Source organism: Eptesicus fuscus, chromosome 14, assembly GCF_027574615.1.
Source record: "Eptesicus fuscus isolate TK198812 chromosome 14, DD_ASM_mEF_20220401, whole genome shotgun sequence".
In the NCBI taxonomy this organism is placed as follows: domain Eukaryota; kingdom Metazoa; phylum Chordata; class Mammalia; order Chiroptera; family Vespertilionidae; genus Eptesicus; species Eptesicus fuscus.
The window spans coordinates 8,391,252-8,416,230 of record NC_072486.1 but is presented as its reverse complement, the minus strand read 5'-3'; the positions used below and the strand labels follow the sequence as shown (position 1 = coordinate 8,416,230).

Here is a 24,979-nt window from a genome sequence, read left to right as displayed (position 1 = left end):
AGGGCCAGTAACGTGGTCATTGGATCATGAAAAGGAGGAAGGTGCTGGCAGATGCTACCAGGAAGGTGGGAAGGACCAGAAGCAACACTCATTGAAGGAATGAGGTCACTGGGCACGACAGGAATGTTCAGCACCACGGACAGCGGAGCAGACCCATTCCCCACCATCTATGCAGGTGCCCTACCTACCTTGGAGAGATCCTAGAACCCAGTGCTCTCACCCTGCCTTCAGCCCCTGGCCCTGGCCCAGTCCAAGAAGGCTACACTAATTCATGTCCCTCTTGAAGACCAAGCTTCCGCCCTTGATCCTCCAAATGCTCCCAGGACTGCTCCAGCCCACCTGCGGGTTCAGTTGCTACCTCTCCTAGTGCATGCTGGTTGGGATTTCCCAGCTAGCCTAAGGAGGCAAGGTCTAGGTCACCCTCTCCTCCGGTCCTTTCCGAAGGGCTACATAGAACTGAGCACACAGGGGCTCCGGATGGACCGAGGTGATGCTGTTGCCTAGGTGACTGGGTAGCCCTGAGAGAGGATGAGAGGCTTGGAGTGGGCCAAGGGGACAGCCTGCCACCCAGGCCTCACCGAGCTGCATGGCAAATGCAAAAGTTGCGGTCACACACGCGGGGAGCATGTAGGGTCTCATATGCGTGTCACGGGTAGGTTAAGCCCTGTTTCCAGAACTGCTGACACTGTAAGTCCAACCCCACCTGGGGTAGGGGTGTCCGTCTACAATAGCAAACTTGTGGCTAGCATCCTCCAGATTCAGGGCCAGAGATCCTTGACTGTCCCCTGAAAAGCACGTTGGAAACAGAGTCAGCAGGCGTCTCCTTGGGAACTTAAGAGGGGGAGGCAACTTGTCCCTGACTGGTCTAAAGGGGCCCAAAGAGGGAGAGTGACATGTCCAGGGTCACCAGCAATGCACAGGCAGAACTAGATCTCTCTCCCCTGGGACACACTTTCTCATGGGAGACCCTGGAGCTGGCTTTTCTGGAAGCAAGAGGCTCTCTCTTGCTACACCAGGTCCCAGAAGGTGCAGTCAGCTGTGCCCACTGCCATGCCAATCTGGGACCCGCCCCGAGGCTCCACCACATGCACCAGGCCTGTCTTTGAGAATTGTGACATCCCCACTGCGTCAAGGCCCAACCTCACCCTCTCCGTGAAGCCTTCCAGGAATGCTCCAGTGCCCACCAAGCCCCCCTTCCCAGCCCCTGACTGTGGATTTGTGTGAGTCTGGTCTTTAAGCTGCCTGGACCGCCTGAGGGCTGAGCTCAGCCTTTCCTGTCATCTCTGTCCCCTCAGAGCCGAAGAGGAGATTCCTGCACAGCAGGCGGACCCAATGCAAAGACCGACCCGTCTGGCTGGAGACCACTCAGCTGATGCGTTTCCATGTGAACACTATCCATGCTTCAGCACGTGTCTAGAAGGGGGTTCTGGGAAGTGGGGACCCATCCTCTCCATGGGGTTGGGTTAGATGGAGTGTCCCTTTATCCCCTGTTCTAGGAGATGCCTCCCTACAGATGGGGCCAGCCATTCCCAACAGGGCCTGAGGTCCCGAGGCTGAGCTGGGCTGGGCTGGGCTGGGCAATTCCTCAGGAGGAAAGTGGACCTTGTCCAGGAGGAGGCAGCAGCTCTTCTGTAGCTGTGAGGACCACAGGGACACGTGGGAGGAGGGGCCCGAGCAGAGCACTCCAGGCTGGTTGGGGTGAACAGGGGACAGCCCAGGCTGGGGTAGGAACCAGAGCAGAGCTTCCCCAGCCCCCGGTCCACAGCCTATGGGTTGAGATGCTTTATCACCCCCCTTAACCCTTAGTCTCCTGGCCCAGGCTGACTCAGGGACCCCGAGTTCCACGGCCACACCCCACACAGCTCGCAGAACCCTAAAAATACAGTGTTATAATCTCAGGACTGAGGAGCATGGACGTCATTCCTGCTGCTTGCACACCTCCCGGGGCGGGGACCTCACTTCCAGCAGGGAGGTCTGTTGTAACCCTGGAGAGAAAGCATGTCCTCAGATGAGGCAGGGCTCCTCCTGAGCGGCCTCACTGTCTCCGCCATCCCCTTCCGTTAGGGGGTCCTCTGCTGCTGGGCCCTTGGGCCCAGGGGAGCCCTCCCCCGGAGCAGGTGCCCACAGGGGAGTGTGCTTGGCCTCAGATGCAGGCACTGCGGTCTGGCCCTCTAACCGTCTCTCTCAGCAAAGGCCTCAAGCTCTAAGAGCTCAGACGTGTGTGTGTGTGTGTGTGTGTGTGTGTGTGTGTGTGTACACACGCGTGCTTGAGAGGGGTGGGCGAGCGGTGCCACCCTTCAGACAGGCACTCAGAGAGAGGTTGCTACCATGTTCCCAGCACGGGCTTCTGACACCCTTCTCCCTCCCCGGAGGCCCCCTGCCGGTGGGGTGGGGCTGGAGAGGTGAGTGGCCTTCAGGGGGACCCGTGATTGCTGCCCTGGCTCCTGCCTGGCTCCCACCAGACCTTGCACGGGGCATAGACTCAGGCAGCCCCCACTCCCAGGGCTGGTGCTGAACGACCCCACCTGGATGCTGGGCGGCTCCCCAGCCTCCAGCCAGGAGGAAGGGGCACAGGCTGTCCCCGGGGGAGGCGGGGGTGGTCCTGAGACCTGGGGCACCGGAGGAAACCCGCCCACGGCCTCTGACTCAGCCCAGAGGGTCAGTCTGGAGACACCGGGTAGGACAGGCAGCACCCCACACGCTGGCCCAGAAGCTTCTGTGCCGGGCTTGGCTGCCTCCTGCCCTCCCCTCTCTGGGCGTGAAGAGTGACACCCTGGGGGTTGGGACTCAGTGCAGTGTTTCCCCACACACACACCCCCGCCCCGCCCGGGACGCTCTAATGGGGAGCCTCACGCCCCCCGTGTAGATAACCTGGAAGAGGCGTTCACCCTCAAAAGGGAGGAAGAGTGTTCTTCTCCCCTTTCTGGGTTCTCGCAGCTCGGCGCGCGGGAGTCGTGGGCAAATCAGTGCCTCGCTGAGCTCTGACCACAGGGGGCACAAGGAGAGTCCCCAACGTTACAAGGGTCCCTATCGCCAGCGGCTGGCGGTGCCCGGACCCTCCGCACGTCTCCGCTGCTGGGTCGGGGCCCCTCCGCTCCCTAAGCCGCCCTCCGGGCAGGAGGGCCGGGCACTCACCCGTGGTGTTGTACTTGATGCCGTTGAAGTGCTCGGGGCACGGCCTCTCCACCAGGGCTCCGGCTGCGCTGCGGGGCCAGCACGTCCCGATCTGGTCCAAGGTCGCGTTGCAGTAGGAGAGGGGACCTGGCGACGGGAGAGAGCGGAGCGGGGCTCAGGCAGGTGGTCGGGGCGGGCGTGGGGCGCGGGGCGCGGGGCTCCAGGCGCTCGGAGCGCCGGGCCCTGAACGCACCCAGCGTGCAGGGAAGGAGCCCGCGCCGCCCGGGTCGGCTCGCCCCCCGCCTACCCTCGGGGTCCAGGGCCAGCGCCCAGCCGTCCGGGAACAGCTCTCCGGCCAGCACCAGGCTGCAGTTGGCTTCCAGCAGGCTGGGGAGCAGCGCCGCGTCCATCGCGCCCCACAGCCCGCCGCGCGCAGAGACGGCGTGTGAGTGCGCGCTCGGTGCGGCTGCGGGGCCCGGGGGCCGAGTGAGCGCCCAGAGAACCGGGCGTGGGTCCTGCCCGCCCAGCCCTGACCTGCGGGCGCTGCGCCCGATCGCCAGGAGCCGCCCGGTCGGGACCTTCACCAAGAGGCGCTGGCAGCGCACTGAACGGCGGGCCCACCCGTTCGGGCGCGTCCAATGGCCGCGTCAGGGGGCGGGGCCGGGCGGCTCCTCCAGCCCCCGACCCCCGGGCCCCGCGGGAGTCCGCGTTCTGGGGTCCAGAGGAGGGCGGTGGGGATGGAGAGGGTGGGCCGGGGGTGGCGGAATGCCCCGTCCGTCCGTCTGTCCAAGGATCGCAGCCGCCGGGGTGCAGCCTGCCTAAACGAGAGTTTCTACCTACCAGAGGGGGTAGCGGGGGTGGGATGGGATGGGATGGGGTGGGGTGGGGTGGGGAGGGGTTGGGGGGGGGAAGCGGGCGAGAGAGTCCACGTGCAGATCTGCGTTCCAGAAAAGCTCCCCGTGGCCTCTGGGAAGGAAGTGGATTGGAGGGGCTGCAAAGGAAGCGGGGAGGCCACCGAAAAGTCTAGTGAGAACGAGGTGCCTGAAGAGGGGGGCGGGGGGCCCCTGGGGTGGCCGGGGATTTCCCAGGAGAACCAGCCCTGGAGAGGAGGGCCTGGAGAGAGGAGGCGCTGGCGCGGTCTGGGGAGAAACTGTCTGAAATTAAGTGGAGACTTCAAACACCGGGGTCTGCCGTAGCCTGGGCTCCTGAGAGAATGGTCTCTTCCTCCTGGCTGGGGCCACCTGAGGGTGTGTGGGGTGTGTGTGTGTGTGTGTGTGTGTGTGTGAGAGAGAGAGAGAGAGAGAGAGAGAGCGAGAGAGAGTGGAGAGCAGGCCCCACAGCAAGTGTGCAGCAGCTAAAACCCCTTCTGTGGCATTTGCTCTGGCCCCATCAGGACTACCTGCTCTGTAATTTGTGCCGGCTCCATTCTGAGCGCCCAGGGTTGAGCCCTCTGCTCACGTCTGCTAAGTGGGGGGAATCTGGGCTCAGGAGACAGGGTCTGGAGCGTGGTACACCCCAACTCAGCTGGGTTCTGGTCCTGCCTGTCTCTCCTCTTCCTGCATGTTACCCCAGGTCTTACCCCCTCTTCTGGGGCTGTTTCCACATCAGGGAAATGTTCTCTGAGCCCCCTCCCAGGCCCGAGGTTCTCTGGTTGAGTTTTGAGATGCAAAGAACGAGGAAGATGTACGGTGTGCGTGTGTGTGTTGTTTCCATCTTTAGAGGGCAGGGAGAGCTGGGACCCAGGCCGAGCCGGGGCTGAGGCCCCGGGGGGAACTGGTCCTGCCCCCTGCCAGCCTCCACGGGGAACAAAGCTGCCAGAGAAGGCTGAGCCCACCCCGGCCAGCACGGTGCCCTGAGCAGGGAGGGGAGGAGGCAGCTGGCTGCCTGTGTGTGCTCATCTCACCAGCCTCCCTGCGGATGCCACTGTCCCTGCCCAGGCAGAGCTGGAGTGCCGAGACCAGGGCCCAGCGCTGGAATCTCACAAGGGCCAGCTGACTGGCAGGCACAAGGTGCGGGCCGGCTGGCCGGCCAGGTCTGTCCTCTGCCTCCTGAAGGGACAATTAGAGCCGTGGGCTCCGTTCTGGGCAGCTGCAGAGGCGAAGGTTCCCTGGTGTCTGTCACAACCAGCACACAGGAGTAGGCGGGAGAAGCTGAGTCCCAGTCCCAGCCTCAGACCGGCAGAGTCCTGTCCCCAGCCCCAGGCTGAGCCCTGCCTCACAGGATCCCACAGAGGCTAGCGCGTGGCGGGCGGGTCAGCCCGCGCCTTCGCTGAGATATAGTCTCCATCGCACATAAAGGAGGGCTCTGCACACGCTGATCACAGCACAGGGGAAAGGGAGAAGGCAAGCTCAGGTATTAACCGGCTCATCACCACGCCGGGGAGCAGCCATGTCAGGGGTGGCGAGTGCCCAGTGACCAGAGGCCACGGTCCCCTCGACTCACGTGCAGCTTTCTGCAGGACGGAAGGCCGGCCCGGGTGGCCTGGGCTGCTCTCCATGGGCGGACACATGGAATGAAGGCTCCCCTGGGAGAGCCAAAGGCCATTCTGCATCTCGACTGGCCAGCCGGGGCCAGAGCACAGACCCACAGACCCACGGTCCCCTGGTTTCAGGGCCATTTCTCTTGGATCTTATGATGGGCACAGTTGTCTGTTACTCTCGGTGTGACAGAGGAAACGGAGAAGGTAGCAGCTTTGGAACAAATTGATTGTACAGCTCACTTTAGTGTTTGCAAATAGGTAAATGGGGGGAAAACTGTCAAAAGCTAAAACTTCCTTCAATTGGATTAAATCCAACTACAAATAAATAAGGTACGACCTTTTTGCTAACTAAGGAAGCACAGGTCGATGGGAGGCCCCTGGGATGGAGGCCAGGGGGAGAGGTATTTGGGACAGTGTGTGCCCCCAGGCTGGTGGGACAGGTTGCAAATAAGTTCAGGGAAGTGTGACAGGTGCTGGGAAGACACCTGTGCGTCATGGGCAGCACTGGGTGAGGCAGGTGCCGCTGGCGCACCTCGGTGTCAGCTGCAGTGGCGGTGACCAGTTCCAGGCAAGCTCAGACACACACCTTGGTTCTCCGGTCACAGCCTGATGCCAGGCGTCAAACAGGCGTGCAGAGCACAGTGCAAATGCACATGGCGTCACACGCAGTCACGTGTCTTCACAGTGTCACACACATTCTCTCATTCACCCCACCGCCCATCCAATGTCAGCTGGAAAACAGGATGTACGGGGATAGCCTGTCTTTGCATCTCTTGGGGGCTGTGCGTGGCCAGACTGAAAGGACAGGGGTGTGCACGGCTGGGACACAGTTGTGGGGTTCACTGGGAGTAACAATGGGGCGGCTGCTGAGGGCACGGAGGCTCAGGAGAGTCCAGGAGCTGCCCCGCTCCTGCCCTGTGACACTGGGGACAGTGCCCCGAGGCCAGATACATCCTCCCCACTCCAGCCCACCCCACCCCACCTGGGCATAGGGGAGGGGGCCTGGGGTATCATGTGGAACCCTGGGACCAGGCTATGGGACCAGGAAAGGCCCTCTGCAAACTTCTCATTTATAGCTGGGCAAGGGGAGGCCAGAGGAGGAAAAGGAATTCCCCCTTCAGTCCCTCCCACACCATCTTCATCTCTGCAGAAGCCAGACTGGGCTCCTGGGCATGTCACTCCTCACAAGAGTGGCTCCCGATGGCCCTCAGAAGCCCTGCAAAGGACATTCCTCATGGTCCTTTATCTGCATCCTCTCCCTCCTGCTCAACGTGAGATGCCCTTTGGGACAGCTTGTCATTCCCTGGAGCCACTCTATACCTCTGCACCTTTGCATGTGCCGTTCCCTCTGCTAGGAACGCCTTCACCGCTCTTCACTCCAGCTTGCCTAGCTGATGTCCACTCGTCCTTCCAACCATCAGCTTAGCTCTCACCTCCTTTGTCTTGTTTGGGCTGGGTGGCCTTCCTCGGTGCCCGCATCTGCTAGGAGCTGGTCTGTGCCACAGCGAGGTTGTTGGTTTTTCTACTGTTTCCTCGCCCAGCCTGGGACTCCCTGAGGGCAGGGCTGGTCACGCTCACTAACTAGCCTAGCGCCCACCCGCATGCTGCAGGCCTATGCTCAGAGCCATGGCTGACAGAAGGGCTGCCTTAGCAGCAACCTGGTCTCCTGGCCAAGGCTCTCTTCCCATTCGACTAGCCCTGGTGTGTGTGTGTGTGTGTGTGTGTGTGTGTGTGTGTGTGTGTGTGTGTTGGATTAAGTAGTTATTTCAAGGGATCCCTGAATCCACTGGACACATGGACAGAGTAAACAATATGTCTTACAACATATACCTCTGTGATGAATGAAACAAATACTCCATGCACAGCCTGAGGTCCCTCGTGCTTATGTGTGTTTTCCCTTTACTTGGACCTCAGTTAGGGGCTTACGGTGTGATTGACCGTAGCCTTTGGTTCATGACCCCTTGTTGCCAGTAGCCCACACACGGCCAGACTTTATTTTATTTTTGTCTTTCCTTTCGTGGAAGTTTGTGTGCAGCAATAAGTCTAATGACTCTATCACCCAATTTGAAACTAGGTCACTGCCAATCATGCGCCTATTTATCTGTCTATGCACTCTCAATATTGCCTTGATCATATTGCACTTAGCTTTTTCAGTCTGATCATGTGTGTGTGTGTGTGTGTGTGTGTGTGTCTGAACAATAGATTGTTTGGTTTCACCTGTTTTTGAACTTTATGCATTTTCTCCATCAGCAAACCCTAAACAGGAGAGTACTGCCCTGTATGAATTGTTCCTGAAGTCCAAGGGCATCCTAATAGCATGGATGCTCCTCTCGGGGGCACAGCTAATGAAGGCTAATGCGGCCCCACTTGGCTGCTAGGCAGCATGGCGTGCCGGGAGAATGCGCAGCGGCAGGGGGAACGTTCCCTCTGAGCTATAAGAGGCCAACGCAGGTTACAGAGCGGTGGACACAGGGTCAGCCCAGTGTTATCAAAACAAAAACAAAACTGAGAAAACATGAGGTTCTAGGGATGGATAAACTGCGGGGGCTCGTAAATATTATGAATATTCCTGGGTTGAGGGACAAGGAGCACTTACTGTCTTCTTCCTTGATTTTTAAAAATATTTCCCCCCAAATTTGTGGTGTGTGTGTGTGTGTGTGTGTGTGTGTGTACTCTGTATCTGGTTTAAAAACAGATAAATGATGTTACAAGTGAAGCAGGAGAAGCCTTGTTTTTGGAAAAGTTGGGACCCTCCTCACTAGGAGGGGATGGGGAACCATTTTTCAGGGGCCATAAGGAAGGCGGGGGTCTGTGTTGGAGGGGCGTGGGGAGCAGGGAGAAGACAGTGGGTCCACGAATGAACCAGCATCCCCTCTAGAGCAGAGAGCTCTGAAGAGGTTAAGGTGGCCCTCCTGATGTGGGGGGGCTCTATTTCCTGCCCGATGTGGCCCCTGCTGGGCGTGTCCACGGTCTCTCATTCAACCTTCTCAGTGAGCCTTTGAGGTTAATTTAGACGCGTTTGTAACAGACGAGGAAATGGCGGCTCGGAAGGTGTTTGGGGTTGAACCGTGTCCCTCAACGTCCACATATTGAAGTTCTAACCCCCAAAGCCTCAGAAGGCGGCCTTATTTGGAGCAGGTCATTCAGTCACTATGATGGTCCCTAATCCAAAACGACGCTGTCCTTTTAAGGAGAGGCGATTAGGACACAGACCCCCAGAGGGAAGAGCAAGGGAAGGCACAGGGCGGAGACGGCCGTCCACAGGCCACGGAGGGAGGCCCGGAAGGAACCAACCCTGCCGACGTTTGATCTGGGCCCTGTGGCCTCCAGAATCGTGAGGAAATGAATTTCTGTCGTTTAAGCCCCTCGGCCTGTGGCGTCTTACTGCAGCCCCAGCAAGTGAGTGCAGGCGGTCGGGGGCTTGTCCACGGCCACACCGCTGCGGGTGGAGGAGCTGGCGCCAGACTCGGGCCTGTCGGACCCTAACGCCTGAGCTCTTGACCTGTGAGGAGGGCAGGCGACCAGGCTGTCGTCCTCCATGCCCGACTCAGGCTGCATTTGGCGCTGGGTCTCCCTGCTGACCAGCACCCTTATCTCCAGGGGCCCAGGGCACCTCCAGCCTTCCTCCTCCCTCCTCCCCTCTCCCAGCTGCTTCGGTGGATGCAGATCTGAGAAGGCCGGGACCTGGTGGGGCCCTGGGGTCTCTCCTGAGCCCGTGGCTGACCCTGACTCTGACTGGCCGCCGGAAAACCCCGAGGGGTCAGAGCTCAGGCACCCGCTGCCGCTTCGAAGGTCCCTACAAGGAGGTGACCCTGGAGTCACCGTGACCAGAGAATTGGTTTTACACCTTCTGCTGGCCTTGCAGCGGGGCGGACCCTCCTCGGGCTCCTGAATGCAGCTCCTGCCGCTCCTTGGGGTGCAGATGCTGGGAGCTGGGAGCTGGAGGGCGACTCCTAGCCAAGCTCTCATCACCAGGGAAGAGTCTGAGCCCCAAGTAGGAAGGGCCTGTCCAAGGACAGAGACAGAGCTGGGCCTGGAAGCTGGAGGCTGCCCCTGTCCAGCACCCACCCCGTGTGGGCTGGCCTGGGAGAGCCTCTTCCTCCCACAGGCCCGGACCCACCTTCATCCTGGGGTCTGCCGTGCGGTGCCCACAGGGGACATGCGTACCTGAGAGGTTGGCGAGCGTGGTGGCGGTGTGGCAGTACTGCTCCAGCAGTGCCCACGGGCGCTGGTCTCCGGGCGCCTGGCGTGGCCCAGCTGCCTAGGAAATAGGAGGGACCAGGGTCAGAGGTCAGGCCCTAGCTAGCGATTGACCGCACATGTCTGTCCCCTGCCCTGTTCGGTCATTCATCCTTTACCTCTGTGGTGCAGAGGGGGAAACAGGTGGGAAATGCACAAGGCCAACCAGCAGAATAGCAGCCTGGCCGGGCCTGGAACCCTGTCCTCAGAAGTGGCTGGTGCAGCTTGACCTCTGAGACAGGAACCTTCTCTGTCCATCCCTCAGCCCCAGGGGTTTCCTCCTCAGGGTGGGACGCACCCCTGTGACGGGGCCCTGGTCCTTCTGCCAGAGAGCCAGGTGGAGGCCCACTAGCATTTACCCAACAGATACTTGTAGGATGCCTACTGTGTGTCAGGCCCTGGCTGGGGGACCCAGTGGGTATACTTGGGTAGTCTCAGGCCAGATAGGGATCCCCTAGATTTAGAAGGTGCAGAAGGGAGCGGGGGAGAGTGGGTGACTTCACACTGCCACACCGGTAAACAGGCAGTTACAAAATGTGTTAGGTTTAACACCTGGGAGAGACAGCTAACCAAGGGAGGCTTCCTGGAAGAGGTGGCATTTTGGATGAGAGGGGAGCATTTTGGAGACAGGTGGCATTTTGGATGAGAGGTGGCATTTTGGAGACAACCTGAGGATGAGTAGGGGGAAAGGAAGGACCACGGTGTGAGTCTGAGCACTCACCAGAGAACAGATGAGGTTGTTGCAACAATGGCAGCCCCATCCAAAAGATAAAAACCACCCAGGATCCCATCTCCTTGCAAAATCCTGAGAGTAGGTGCTGGGAGGGATAAAGTAGGTGTGTTACCTCTGCTTCAGGGGACCATCTTCTGGTGGGAAGGATGGATGGGTGACCAACTTGTTACAGCATCTACAATTTGCTACGGAGGAATAGGGTAGTGTCATGAAGGTGTTCATGTTGATGTGGGCTTTGAAGGTTGAGTAGGAGTTTGCCCAACTGATAAGGGCAGTGCCAGGAAGGGCGTCCTGGGTAGAGAGCACAGCATGCGCAAAGGCTGAGAGGCTGGAAAATTCATGCCCTGAGACTGACCGAGAGCAATGCACTCTCAAACACGAATCCTTGTCCCCCATTCCTCCCAAGACCACCACTTGCCCTGCTCTGTGGTCAGCACCCCTCCCAACCCTGACATTCCTGATTCTAGGATTCCAGAAGCCATGGCCCCGCCAGTGGATAGCCCTCCCCCTGCCTGTCAGATATTTGCTCCCTGACAGCTGGGTCAATGTTCATCCCGGGATGTCCCCAGGGCCAGATCCGATAGCCCTCACACATCACATTCCCTACTTGGGGCTCAGTCTGTTTCCTGTGCTGGGGCTGGAGGCCGCATGCTCAGCCTCCCCAGCTGGCCTGGGGCTCCTAATGAACGATCCCACCCAGTCGGATGGGAGAGCGCTGTCCCCTGTCCCCCTCTAGGGGTCACCTGCATTGATTAGCTCTCGGCTGTCCCAGCGGCAGAGAGCTGCTTCCACCCTCACCCCAGTTCCCAGCCCAGAGCCCGGCACACAGCAGGTGCTCAACCAATGTGGGTTGGCCAACCGGATGGATGGCGTCAGCCAGATGGAGCTGCGTCCTCAGCCCCAGTTCTGGGAATTCCGGTTCTGGGCCCTTCCTGCTGGTCAGGTTTCCTTCTCTCTGAATCCTCACTCAGAGGCCCGCGGGTCCTGGTCCCTGTGCCTGGAGCTGGAAGCCCTCACCTTAGCGGAGGGCAGGGGAGAGGCCCTGGCAGGGGGAGGACGCAGCGGGCCGGAGCCAAGACGCCAGCTGCTCTTCCTCCACCCTGGGCCCCGTCCAGGCAGAACCTGTGCCCCAGGGGCCCGGCAGGCCACAAAGGTGCCACCGCCCTGGAGCCAGGGGGTCTGGCCGAGCCTAATGCTCCCCTCTGGCCTGGTGACAAAGCTTCCTCTAAATTTAGCCCCTGGTCTAAGCCTGGGAGATTTACGGGACCACAGGTCCTGCAGCCAGGCTGCCAGTAACCAGCGGGGAAGGGGGTGGGCCCCCACCCCCTCCCCTCCCGCCGCCTCCTTCCCTGTCCAAGGTCAGAGCGGACTCCTCTCCGAGGGAGAGGTTCCTCCTCGCTTCCCTTCATTCACTGCTTTCGTTGAGCCTGGGCTAGAGAGGGAGGAGGAAGAAATTCAGGCTCTGCTCCCCTCTCCAAGGAGGAGGTGGGGCAAGCGGAGGAGGGAGGAGGAGATGGAGAGGGGAGAATGGGAAGAGAGGAGGGCAGAGAAAGGGGGAAACAGGGATGGGGCGGGGCGGGGCGGGGGGGGGGTGAAGAGGAGGAGGCCTCCTGGTCCCAGAGCAGGCAAGAGGCGCAGTAGGCAGCATTGGGCTGAGGCTGAGGCTGCCTGAGACAGAGGGTGAGGGATGGGAAGTCAAGTGAAGGAGGCAGCTCATTTCCAGAGCCACTGGGCAGGCTTTCTGGAAGGGGAAACCTTAGATATTTGGTTCTAATTATCAGGTGTCGGACCTCAAGGGCGGAACCCAAAAGCCCCCCCACCCCCAGCCTGTTCCTGAAGGTCCCTTTTCCCACGATGCCCACTCCCCCTTCCAGTCCTAATTCAGCCTCCAGCTGGCCTGCAGAAACCAGGCCTCCCCTCCTTGTGTGTTCTCTGATCTCCGAAAGCCTGCAGCTCCCTCTCTCCCGGGCCCGTCTCCCCTGACCTGTGCCAAGCCCTGGGCCCTGCACACAGGTGCCTAGGGTGTGGGGAGAGGACAGGGGAAGGAGGGAGGAAATACCTGGACCCCAAACAGGGAGAGGGAGCTGGCCAGCAGGAGGCCCTATAACGGGACTGCAGGTCTGGAATTATCTCCTTGCTTATCGACTCATCTGATGTCCAGTTTGCCCAAAAGTCACCCTCTTCTGAATTGTTTTGTCATCTGAATGTCCCAACAGTAACTCAGCATTAAAATTAAGCCACAGTAAAAGGAAAGTCTTGTTACGTGAAGGGAATCTGGAGTGGGGCTATCTGGTTTGAATCCTGGCCCTGCCACTTGCCGGTCCAGTGACCTTGGGCTCATGACCTGGCCTCAGCTTCCTCATCTGTAAAATGGGGATGATGATGGTCTATCTCCGGGGGCTGCTGTGAAGTTTACAGTAGATGCTGTATGTCGGTGCTGCTAACAGTGCCGAGCACATGGTGAGCCCTGTGGGGCTGCTAGATAGAATGAACACAATCAGCTTATTGAATAATCTATCCTTCCCTCCGGTGGCTTTGAAATGATATCTTAAAAAAATCCAAATTTTGAATAAAGCGACATTAGACGAACCAGCAGAGGACTCCTAAGCATGTTTAAAATGAGATAAAGTAGAAAATGACAGCTAAGAGGATACAGAATAGTTCCCTAACTCTGCAAACCTGAGACTTACTAGGAATACAAAATTAAGTAAGCCGTGCCTTCAGACAAATTGTTTTTTAAAAAATACTTAAACGTCAACAAAATAGCAAAAACAGGGAGGAAAAATTAGCTGGTCAGGTTAGAAAACCCTCAGAAAGTAGATGAATGTGTGGGAAACCACTGGATGAATTGGCTTCTGCCAACACTGCCCTTGAGGTTCCCCCCCTGCAGGCCCGGGAGTGAGTGTGTGCAGGGCCCTGGCCTTGCCTGGAGAGGGCTGTGCGGGTGAGGGAGGGTCGGCCTTCTGGCCTGGGCCCTGCGGGGACTTCTCTCTCTTGGCTGAGCCTTGATGGCTCCCACGGAAGCGCTGTCCTGAGACCCTGGGGAGGGGAAGCATCTTGTGTCAAAGGTCAGAGGGGCTGGACTCAGACAAGAGGGGCTGGCAGACTCCAGAGGCAAGTAGCTGGAAAGGGTGGGGTCCAGGGTGTAGGAATGCAGCAGCCATGCTCATTAGCCTCCCTGCACCCCCGTTCCCGGCTGGAAAGAACGTCCCACCTTCCCGCGTTTTAGTAAAGCCCAGGGCACAGGGCCAGGTGCCCCAGGAGTACAGCACTGCCTCTCGGAGCAGCTTCCCGAAGGCCTCACTCAGAGGCCCCCCCTCCCCTCCCCCCGGGGGCAAGGACCAGGCTGGGCTCCTCCTGTGGGCTGGGCCAGGGCCCTCCCCACTCAACCACCACTCGTCCAGCTCCCTGCCCCTGAGAGAGAAATCAGAGCCCGCCAGGACCCCCCACAACCCCCTGCAGCCGCGTCTTCTTAGGGTCGGGGCTCCATTGACTTCCCCGCTGCCTGCTGTCCTCCAGGATCACCCCGTGGCTACCCCTGCCCTCCTGCCCACCTCCCACGGCACCTCCCCAATCCTGTCGGAGGCTCTCATTCCCCAATGCACTTTTTTTTGTCATTCAAATGACCAGAGTTTGTAATACACACTTTTCTTCCCACCAGGGTGTCCTTCGAGCTCTCACCCCCATGCCAGGTCCTGCTTCATCATGGCTGGTGAGGGAGGGCGGGGAGCCAGCCCCTCCTGCCGCCTCCCACCCGCCGCTGCTCCTGTTCTCCTTTCTCAGGGAGCAGGAATCTCCCCTCATTGGGACGAGGATCCAGAAATGGATCCATCACCACGAAGGCCAGAGGGAGGAAGCCGCGGTATAGTTCCTCTGCAGCTGGTTCCGTCCTGAGTAACTGGCCCTGAGCACCCTCAGCATGGTGCCGCCTTCTTCCCCCACCTGAGCTGACCCCCCTCGCCCCGGAGGGCAGGGCCCGGCTCTTGATCTCTAGCGCCAGGCACAAAACTGCAGCTGCGTTTATGGGGTGCGTGCTCCGTGCCCCACAGGTACTCAGCGCTGTACTTGTAGTATCTCAGCGGCTCCCCACGGCAGCCCTGTTCAGTAAACCCTGATCAGTAAGCACCGGCCTCATCCTCGTGTTACCGAGGAGGAAACTGAGGCTTGGAAAATTCCAGTCACCTGCCCAAGGTCACAAACTAAGCAGCAGAGAAGGGATTTGAATCAGTCTGCGGGCACAGTGCTTTGCCAGTCGCGGGACGCTCACTACCCAGCTGATATGCCTGTCGAATGATGGCTCCTCTGTGTCCATAAGGGCACAAAAAGGCCCCGGGCATGGTCCCCAGGCGGGTCTGTGGGGGGCCAGGGTGGGACCAGCCTCCTGCCTTCCAACTGGCTCAGTCCCCTGCAGAGCGTGGCCGCAGAGCATGGCCGCAGAGCGTGGCCTGCTGGCTCCTCGTGGCCCTCTGAGCCCTGGAAGTGGGGTGGCTCTTCTTGAAAAGTGTGGCCTAGGACAGGTCGCCCTCCCTCCCTGAGCCTCAGTTTCCTTATTTGTGAAGTGAGGGGAGGGTTAGAGAGCGACCCCTCCTGCCACAATCATGGGCAGCTGCTAAGCACGCCCTTCCCGCCTCCCAGGACTTCTTAGCTGCTCTCCATCCTCACCCCCCCCCCCCCCCCCCGCCGCCTGTGACCCTGCCTCCGGCCAGAGGGCACCCACAGGGGAGGGGGCAGGATGGCCTGGAGGAGGGGCACGTGGGGACACCAGGGGGTCAGCCAGGCTGCCCCATCCTAGCTGCTGTCAGTTTCATCTCTGCTCCACCGGCCCCCTCACCCAGGCTGATCAGCATCCCATCACCCACACAGGGACCCTCAACCCCAACTGAGACCCTGCCCCCGCCCCCCCCCCCCGCCCCCCCGCAAGTCAGGATAGCAAGGAGCTCCAGCTCCCGTTGCTCCCACCCTGAGATGCAACCCCTGCTCCCCGCACTTACTTTGAGCAGCGGCGGGAGGAGGCAGAGCAGGCAGAGGAAAGGGTGTGGGATGTGGAGGAGGCCTGAGGGCCCCTGGGGACCCCCCATGCCGTGGTGATTAGGGACAGGAGCACACCTCCCAGCTCGGATGTCCCGCCCCGCCTGCCTTTTCTCCAGAGGGAGTGGGACCGCCTTCCCCACCCAGGGAGGAGGCCTAGGTGAGGCCCTGGGCTCGGTATATTCCGCCCCCCGCCCCCCAGCGGTGACAACCGCCCACAGCCCGCCCCTCCAGGTTATTTATAGCGGGCGCTGGGCAGCCTCCTCTTCCCTGGCAGCCAGGGACCAGACTGACTGGAGCTGCAGAGAAGGGGTTAATGCCTTTGCCTGGGCTGTAGCCACCGCCCCCCCTCACCCCCCCCCCACCCCGGGAGAGAGGGACTGAGGAGAGGAGGGGGCCTGGCGGTGCTTCCCAGCCAGGGCTCATATTCCAATGGCCAGGGCAGCCTCGTCCGGAGCCAGTGCCTGATGGGACACGGGGAAGCTGAATGCGGATGCAGATGAAAGAACCGCACTGTGTCAATGACCACATCCCGATCTGGGCCATGCCCTGTGGGTAGGTAAGAGAATGTTCTTAGGAAACATGCCCAAGGGCTAAATGCGTACTTAGGGACCCCCGTTTCTAAGTGACGTTTAAATGGCTCAGAAATACAGAATTCACATAGATACACACACACACACACACACACACACACACACACACACACACACAGAGAACAATGAAGCAGATGGGTCACCAGGCAGGGCTGAGCAGTCTGGTTTCCAGGCTCAGGAGGTAAGGCCTGTCTGGGAGCCACAGCAGCCTCGGGACCTGTTCCAACAGGTGGGCTGGTGCAGGGTTTAAAAGCTTAGTCCTCAGGCTCTGAGCTAAAGCATCTGAGGAATGTGATTAGTGGGGCCGCAAGCTTCCCCAGGAGGTGCACAAGGTGGGCCCAGCCCTGGAGGACTCAGCGAGTTCAAGAAACTCGGATACCGTGTTCACTCTGGTATCCCCGGCCTCCTCCTCTCCACCCCTTCCTTCAGGCAGCCTTCCCTGATTTGTTCCCACGTCTCCCTCCCCTGAACTCTCCCAGGCCTGGGTCTTGGCCCCTGGCTTTTCCCTGGTGTGGAGGAGTCTCTGAATGCCTTTGGAGGAAGATCGTCTCTAACCAGCTTGGGCAGCGCCTGGCTCTCCCCCTTCTCTTTTACCTCTTCCCCCTCCTCCTCTGTGGCAGGCAGCCTCATCCCAAGGGTGCAGGAGACTCTCTATAAGAAAAGCGAAGGAAGCGTCAACTTCAAGGCCAACCTCCGTGTGTGGGAGTGTGCCAGCCACGGGGAGGGGTATGGAACCCTGAGACCTGGGCATGAGTCACTGTGATGGGGGGTGAGAGATAGTACAGGCACTGGGGTAGCTCAGGGAAGGGAGGGAAGGGACTGGTGTGTGTGTGTGCTGCTGGAGCACCTTGAAGGATCTGAACAGAGGGAGAAGGGCGGCCTTGACTCAAGGTGGAGCGTCAGGGTGGACAGAGGCCGGAGCTGGGGAGTGCAGGCTGGCTCAGCCACTGGCCGGAGGGGAACTCCACGTGTCGCCCTATGTTGTCCGGGAGGCCGGGCCTTCGTCTCCATCTCACTTCTGGGGACTGCTTCTCCTTCTCTCCTGCCAGTGTCTCCTGGGAACTCTTCCTTCCAAAGCACAGCAGGTGTCTCCTCATCTCGGCCCCCGGGGAACCTGCCCACGGAGCCTAGAAGGTCAGGGAAGCCTGGACTTGGACCTTCTAAATGGAACGGGTTCAAGACAAGGAACAGCAGCAAACCCCGTGGCCCCTGGGTGCGCCTCGGAGGACTGCGGCTGGGGGAAGGGACCCCGCCCGCAGCTGTGAGCTGGCAGGCTGACAGGCACTGTCATCTAGAAGCTTCTGTTCGTGGGGGCCGCCCCTGGGGCTGATGGGAGCCTCTTCGTTTTTGAAAATGCCTTCCTGGCTGTTGTGGCTAAAGACAACTCAGCGAGGTCTAGGAGGGCGGGGCGTGGTTTGCTTTGTAAAGAGGTGGACATCCTAGATTTCGCTTGGCCTCTGCGATGGAGAAGGTGCGAGGGCTTGGGTCTGGGCTGGGGGTGTCCTTGGAGCTCGGAAGACCGCAGGGGAGGCCAGGTCTGAGGCGGAGGGGCGGGTGGAGGGGCTCCCCTGAGGTGTGACTGGACAGTGAACAGCAGCAAGGGGCCTGCCCAGCGGCGGGGTCACGGTGCTCAGGAGTGAGGGGAGGTGCTGTGCGTGTGGGTAAAGGGTGGGCGGGGTGGGCCGCTCCCAGGGTGCTCAGGAGGTGGGAGGGAGGACTGGCCATCTCTTAGTTTTCTCCAGAATAGTTCTGTCCTTCTGAGAAATGCTCTATCCTCACTCCAGTGTTTCTCAACAATTTTTTCCATGATCACCTCCTCCCTCCCAAGGAGCCTTTTTAGAATCTTTCCCTAATAGCCCCCCATGAAACTTTAATACCACAGATAACTGTACACTGGGGGCTGTGGTTCCGTGGAGGGCCACAAACCATGGTAACATCCAAGTTTGTTCTGCTCCCCAAAACCCACCTTTTGCCCCCTTGAGGCGCATGCTCTCCTCCAAACGTGGGTGGCCCAGGGCAGGCGGCCAGGCTGGGTAAGTGAGAGGGCCTCCCCTTAGTGACCAGAGTTGATTGGTACAGAGATGACCCGCTGATCTGAAAGGGCTCAGTCAGAGTCCTTCTCCGGGAGTTTTAAACTTGGCATCACAGAGGAAGACTATTTCTCTGTCTTGGAGATGGTGAGAGATGCCACGTGTGGAAGCCACGTGGCCGTTCGGTAAGCCAAGCAGAGGGAACGAGCTGAGGGAATGAGCTGCTGCATTCCAGCGAGGGCCAGGGGAGACGGGGGAGAAAGCGCCAGGGGCCTCCCAGGCTCCGGGGAAGCCCACGTGCCTCTGCCCCCGCCAGTTGGAAGTGTGTCTCTGCCGCTCACTCCCCTAGGAATTCTGACCAAGTGAGAAGGGATCAGGAATTGAACAGAGTAGAATTCAGAGTAAAAAGTGACCAGGGACTGTGACAAGCAGGTGTCCTCAAACTACGGCCCACAGGCCACATGCGGGTGTTTTTGCCGTTTTGTTTTTTTACTTCAAAATAAGATATGTGCAGTGTGCATAGGAATTTGTTCATAGTTTTTTTTTAAACTATAGTCCGGCCCTCCAACGGTCTGAGGGACAGTGAACTGGCCCCCTGTTTAAAAAGTTTGAGGACCCCTGGTGAAAAGCCACGGCCAGTGTGGCTTTTGGGTTCAAAGGCTTGGAGAAAGAGCTGATGTGCAAATTGACACACAAGACAAGAAAACTTAATTTTGGAATTATGGGGGGAAGCCAGGGAAAAGCTTAACGGTAGTAGTTAAGTTCCACTGAGTCTCTGTTCCCCCCTGCTTTTATTTACGAGAATACACAATTGCCTTTTAGGAATGCAAACAGACATATCAATGGTCATGTTTAGTAAACAGGAGGATGATCAGGTTATGGGGAGTTTGCTTTAGGCCACTGAGTCAGCAGTAGGTAATAAGATGCAAATCCACCCCGTGAATATCAAAGGAGTCCAGACTCAGCCTTCTGGTGGACTTCTCATATTTATATTAATTACTGTTGATCTTGGTTTCCAGCAAAGGACATGGAAAGGTGACCAAGGACTTGTCCCCATGTCTGGGAACCCAGGACGATTGAGGAGAGCCCAGACTCTCTGTACATCTAATGGCTGGGCAGCCGGGTCATTGTAGGTAAAAAGGAAAGGGTAGCTTTTGAGGACTCCCCCCCTCCCCCCGCCCCGCCATGAAACTTTAACACCGCAGTGCACTGTGGGGTTCATAGGGACACTTGGGTTCCCTGTGTCTCTGAGCAAGAGAGGGACAGGGCTGGTTGTTTCTGGAAGGCTTGCCCGAACAGCAAGGTGGTCATGGTTTGGAGACACAAGTCTGGAGTTAAGGAGAGAGCAGAGAGGGCCGGGACAGCAGCCCAAGCAAGAGATGAGGGGGTACCTCCGTCCAGAGTGGGGTCTGCCTGTCCTGCAGGGCCACCACACTGACCCCGTCTCTCATCTGGGGCTGAGACGGCTGGTACCAGGGCTGCAACAGCTGAGGTTGCCTGGGGTCCCCTCCCCCCACCCCTGAGCTTATGGCCAGGTGACGCCTCGTCCCCCAGGTGTGTGAGGCCATCTCCTTATTTTAGCTGTGGTCACACCGATGTAGTCTCGGACGACAGCGTCTGCTTTGGCGATGCCATTTCAGACCACGACTTGAGAGCAGCGTTGGAAGGCCAGCCATCGATTTTGCTCACTGTTTATTTTTATGTGTGCGGTGGCTTCTGTGGGATGTTGCTTTGATCTCCCTCTCTTGTTTTCTCCTGCAAAATCCGGGATCGGGGAGGCCAGGTCCAAGTAGGAGTTATGATCGTCTCTTGTCACTCGTCTCGGAGGAAAACCACGTCATCGTGTCTCATCAGCCGGGATTAGTCAGCTCTGGCAGAGGTCTTACCTGCCTGTGGAGTTCGTGTTGGGGAACAGCTGTGGGCCTTGTCTTTTCTGGGTTAGTGCGGGCTCTAAGGGGCCCTCGGGCCTGGCTCCGGGTTTTCATGTCTGTGGCTTCACAGCTGTCCTCCTTGTCCCCTGTGCAGCCACCGTGGGCTGGGCTGGCAGGAGTCAGCCTCTGCTCCTCCCCGGGGAAGGGGTCCCCTCTGCGGGCCGCCCTGCGGCTCCAGCATTCGTTCACCGTTCGCCGTGGCCCCTGTGATGCACGGCTCCCTCCCTTCACCTTTCCCCCAGTTCCCGTGGCTGTGAAGTGAAGTCGCAGCGCCTCCCGTGGAGGGACAGCGTGAGGATCAAGTGAGAACAGGTGTCGTCAACCACTTCCCAGAAATGTGGTCTTGTGCCCTCGAGTGCAAAGTCACCAAACATGGAGGACCCACTGTGTGCAAGACCCCACACCAGACATGACCATGGGTGCCTAGAGCAGAGTAGGTTCTTAACAAACTTATCAAGTGACTAAGCCAATGGGGACGGCTTTAGGCAAGGTCTCAGGGCAAGGCTTGGGGTGTTCGGGGAAGAGGGGTTTGAGAAGACGAGGAGCACGGGGCTGAAACTGGATGCTTCCACCCACACCTGCCTTTCCCGAACTACAGGGGCTCTGAGCTGGAGGAGAGACAGTCCTTAGCACGAACTGAACATTCACGGATTGAGCCATGATTAAGGACAGGGAGTGGGGAGAGAAGACGGTGGTTGTCCCAGCGTCACCGGAGAGACAGATCAGAATGGGCCAGAGCTGTGAGGACCAGTGAGCCTGCGGGGAGGATGAGCAGAGCTCGGCTGGGTGAAGGTGAATGTATGGAAGGGTGAGTGAGAATGACATAGGCTAAGGCCGTGGTCGGCAAACTGCGGCTTCGCGAGCCACATGCGGCTCTTTGGCCCCTTGAGTGTGGCTCTTCCACAAAATACCACGGCCTGCGCGAGTCAATTTTGAAGAAGTGGTGTTAGAAGAAGTTTAAGTTTAAAAAATTTGCCTCTCAAAAGACATTTCAATCGTTGTACTGTTGATATTTGGCTCTGTTGACTAAGGAGTTTGCCAACCACTGGGCTAAGGGACCAGCAGAGGTTGGTAGGGGTGGAGTCGATCTTGGATGAGCAGGGAGGTGAGGCTGAGCAGAGGGCAGAGCCCTGGCCAGGAGGCCTGTGGTCTGGGTAAGGCAGCCATAGGAGGGATTAGTCCTGGGGATGACTCGGGACTTTGGCGTTGTAGGAAGAACAGGGTGGAGGACGGCTTGGCTGGGGCTTGCCCAGAGGCGGGAGACCAGGCAGGAGGCTCTGCCAATAACAGTGGCGGCGGCCTGAGTTCCGGTCCCGATGCTGCTCCCAGAGCACATTGGAGCTGGAGGGCACCTTCACGGCCACTCAATTCCCCTTCCCTTTACAGGTAAGAAATCAAGGCCAGGGAGGCCTGGTTCAAGGGCAGGAGGGCCAGCACTCAGCACTGCTGCCTCACTCCCTGCCCCACCTGCCTGCTGAGCGAGGTGAGCGAGGTGAGCGAGGTGAGCGAGGACAGCTGTCCTTTCCTCCTCTTCTAGGTCAGGCTGCCCCGCTGCGGGGTGACGTGTGGGGCTCCCAGATGACAGGAGCCTGAGACACAGGTGAATGAAAGGCGAGTGGCCTGTGGGGCTGGCAGGGCCCGAAGTTAGCTCTTTGCTGGGCAACATCGGACCCAGTGGCTGGGCAACTTGCTGAGCCTCTGGCTGAACTGGGAATGTGAGCAAATGTGGGGCCGAGGCCAGCAGTACCAGCCTAGCAAGGCAGGGAGGCGGCCTTTTATTAGTGGAGCCCCCAGGGGCCACGGAGGACAAAGGGGAGAGCCAGAGGAAGCCAAAGCTGGACCCACACACAGCGCGGGCTTCCCTCCTGGGGGCCGGCAGCCTGGGAAGTTGGTCTGGGTCCTGCTCCCTGTCCCTGAGCCTGGACGGCATGACTTACCCGTGTCAGCCCTCAGAGAGAAGCGGCACCTCCCGGGCCTTCTGGTCGCCACGTGGGGATGAGGATGGTCTCCGTGCTGGGCTGCCCACGTTACCCCGGGGCCGTGGAAATGCAGATGCCCAGGGCCTGGCCTCCGGCTGGGGGCTCTCGGCAGACTCTGACCACTGCCCAGGCCTGCTGGTCGGCAGCAGCTCTGCTTTGCCCCCGCCAGCCTGTTGGTGACACCGGGTGGAACGCACTTCTTTCCACTCAGGTCTTTTCCCCTCCAAAGCCTACACTGTTCCTGGAACAAGATAAGGTGCATGTGAGGGGACGTGGAGGTTATGACAGCTCAGAACCAGCGTCTCCTGATTCCCTCCCCTCCCGCTTTCCCAAGAAAGACAAAAGTCACCAGCAGCGCTGAAGGCTGGGAAGAAGCCAGCAGCAAGGAGGCCTGAAGCCAGCAGGATGGGGCCCTCTGGCCAGCACGCCCCGGCCTGGGGAGAGGGGACAAGTCCTGTCCCAAATGTGCAAGGGCTGCCTTCTCCTTGGCCTCCCCGTCCATATCTCTCCCTGTGACGACAGCTGTCCCCTGAGATTTAACTCACGTTGGCATCAGCACGTGATCCACATCCCAGGGGATGCGCAGGGACCTCCGGGGGTGGGGGTTACGTAGTATAGGGAGCTCATATTCTCATGGTCATCGCTGTGCTCTTGAACTGGCTCGTGTGTCTTTTGGGGGCTTACACAGACCCACCCGTGGGTCCCCCGGCCCCCACCACGGAGCAGAGGGGCAGCCACTGCGACTCCACGGAAGCTCCGGGGCCACGGCCTCCCCTCCTGGCTGACTGAGACCTGCCCTCCTGGGTGTGCGCCTCTCACCTCACGCAGGGCCTCCAGGGGGCAGCCTCGAGGCCAAGCTCCTTCTCTGGGAAAACCTCAGTCTTTGTTCTCAAGGCCTTCAACTGAGTGGAGGAGGCCCACGCACACCGGAGGGCCATCGGCTTTGCTCACAACCTACTGGTTTAAATGTTAACCACCTCTTTTAAGAGCACGTCACCGGAACACCGTGAGTGTTTGACCAGACCACGCAGCACCACAGCCTGGCCAAGCTGACACAGCACTAACCGTGGCAGCCCCACACCCGTTTGTCTTGTAGACCGGGCCCCTGTGTCCGAACCCCGAGTGTGGGCTTGATTTGACTTTTTCTGGGAATCTCCTAGGTCAGTGGTCGGCAAACTCATTAGTCAACAGAGCCAAATATCAACAGTACAACAATTGAAATTCCTTTTGAGAGCCAAATTTTTTAAACTTAAACTTCTTCTAACGCCACTTCTTCAAAATAGACTCGCCCAGGCCGTGGTATTTTGTGGAAGAGCCACACTCAAGGGGCCGAAGAGCCGCATGTGGCTCGCGAGCCGCAGTTTGCCGACCACGGTCCTAGACCACATGTAAACACCAATGATACTAGTTGGGGTTCGGGGCGGGTTACCCAACTCTTTTCACTGGGTGTCGCTATAACTCACGTGTCTATCTATCATGAGAGGACAGAAGCTCATGGTTAGACACGGAGAGCTCTGGGTTGCAGGAGTAGCGGTGATGTCTGACTTTTCCTCTGTGCTTCTCAGTAGTTTCCAACAATGTCAAGATTTTTACATATATGTGTATGTAATAGTAAGAAAAATTGTATTTAGAAACGTAGGACTTGGCTCTGTTAGGGGGAGGTTGGTTGTGGTTGCTCTGGGGCACCCAGGTGGATGGGCTAGGCTGGGCATGTGAGCACGGCTACCAGGGAGGAGACCACAAGCCTCCTGGCCCCGGCACGGGCCTGGCACACGTGTCTAATTTGTCTGGTATGTCACTGCACAGCTCATGGTCTCAGTTCCAGCTGGAGACTTAGAGGCCGAAGCTGCAGGAAGAGCAAGGCCTTGGGGTTACTTCAGGGGCACCTGACTCGCAGCACATTCAAGCCCCCCAGTCATGGTGGGCCAGGATTACTAGGGCACCTGCTTTCGGGTCAGATCGGGACAAAGTGCAGGAATCAACCGGCCAGGCTCCCGGCTTGGGAGAGAAGCGCCGGCAGGAGGCCGTGCTCTGTGGCCGGCTTTGCAGGGGGGAGGGGGTGCTGCTGCCAGCCGTTCACAGAGCAGTTCTCCTCGCCCCTGTGGGTCAGCTGGCGCTCGGTCTTTCCCTGGTCCCTCCTGTGGGCCCAGCCCTGTGTCCCCTCACCCCGGGGAGGACAGCAAGAGGTGGCCCAGGCTGGCCCAGGCTCCGTTCAAAGTGAGGAAACACCCAGGCTGGGTGTGACGAGGAGGCTGGACGGCTATGGGGGCTGGAACCGTCTGCGAGGAAGAGATGGGGCCCCACGGATGGAGACAATTGGATGCTGGAGGGAAGGAGGGAAAGAGTCATTCTTGTTGCCTTGGGTTAGGGAAGGTCAGCACGCTGCTCTTAGAGGAAGCATGTGTATTGGGGACGTGAAAATCTCACACCCAACCTTAACCTCTGCACTTGCACGCAGTGGGCTGTGAGAGAACCTGGCTCTGTGATAACAGCAGCTCGTGTGTATACAGCCTCGTTCTCGGCTTGGCAGGATCCTAATCCCTTTCAGGTACCGTATGGGTTTATATAATCCTCACAAACCTCCCTGCTCTCTGTGTTTGCGGGAAGAAGAAACCAAAGCTCAGAGAGATCAGGTTATGGGCCCAAGGTCACAGAGCCAATAACTGGCGGACCCAGGAGTTGAACCCAAGCAGTCTGAGTCTTAAGCACTGTGCTGGGGTGTCTCGCTGCAGAAGGAACTCGGAAGCTCTGCAGGTCCTTACAAATACCCTCTTGTTTCCCAGGATTAGCTGTGAAATGAGACTATTAGCTCTACCCTCGCTCAACCCTCCCACGGAATTTCAGAGCCCACCT

At 59.0% G+C, this 24,979-nt stretch overlaps 1 protein-coding gene across 2 annotated transcripts in view; it reads right to left on the bottom strand.

The window, feature by feature from the left end:
• CRHR2 (corticotropin releasing hormone receptor 2) overlaps nucleotides 1–15,701 on the bottom strand; it is a 30,925-nt gene extending 15,224 nt beyond the window's left edge. Inside the window, exons 1-3 of one of the 2 annotated variants that reach the window (XM_008147567.3) lie at nucleotides 15,557–15,701; nucleotides 9,761–9,854; nucleotides 3,136–3,261 (exon numbers count right to left, since the gene is read on the bottom strand). In XM_008147567.3, the coding sequence (XP_008145789.2) occupies nucleotides 3,136–3,261; nucleotides 9,761–9,854; nucleotides 15,557–15,643 (307 nt within the window). In that variant the 5' untranslated portion in view covers nucleotides 15,644–15,701. Of the gene's footprint in view, nucleotides 1–3,135; nucleotides 3,262–3,421; nucleotides 3,525–9,760; nucleotides 9,855–15,556 lie in introns of those variants that run through there. The other variant, XM_008147575.3, reaches the window with a different exon arrangement.
• Nucleotides 15,702–24,979: the final 9,278 nt, after the last annotated feature.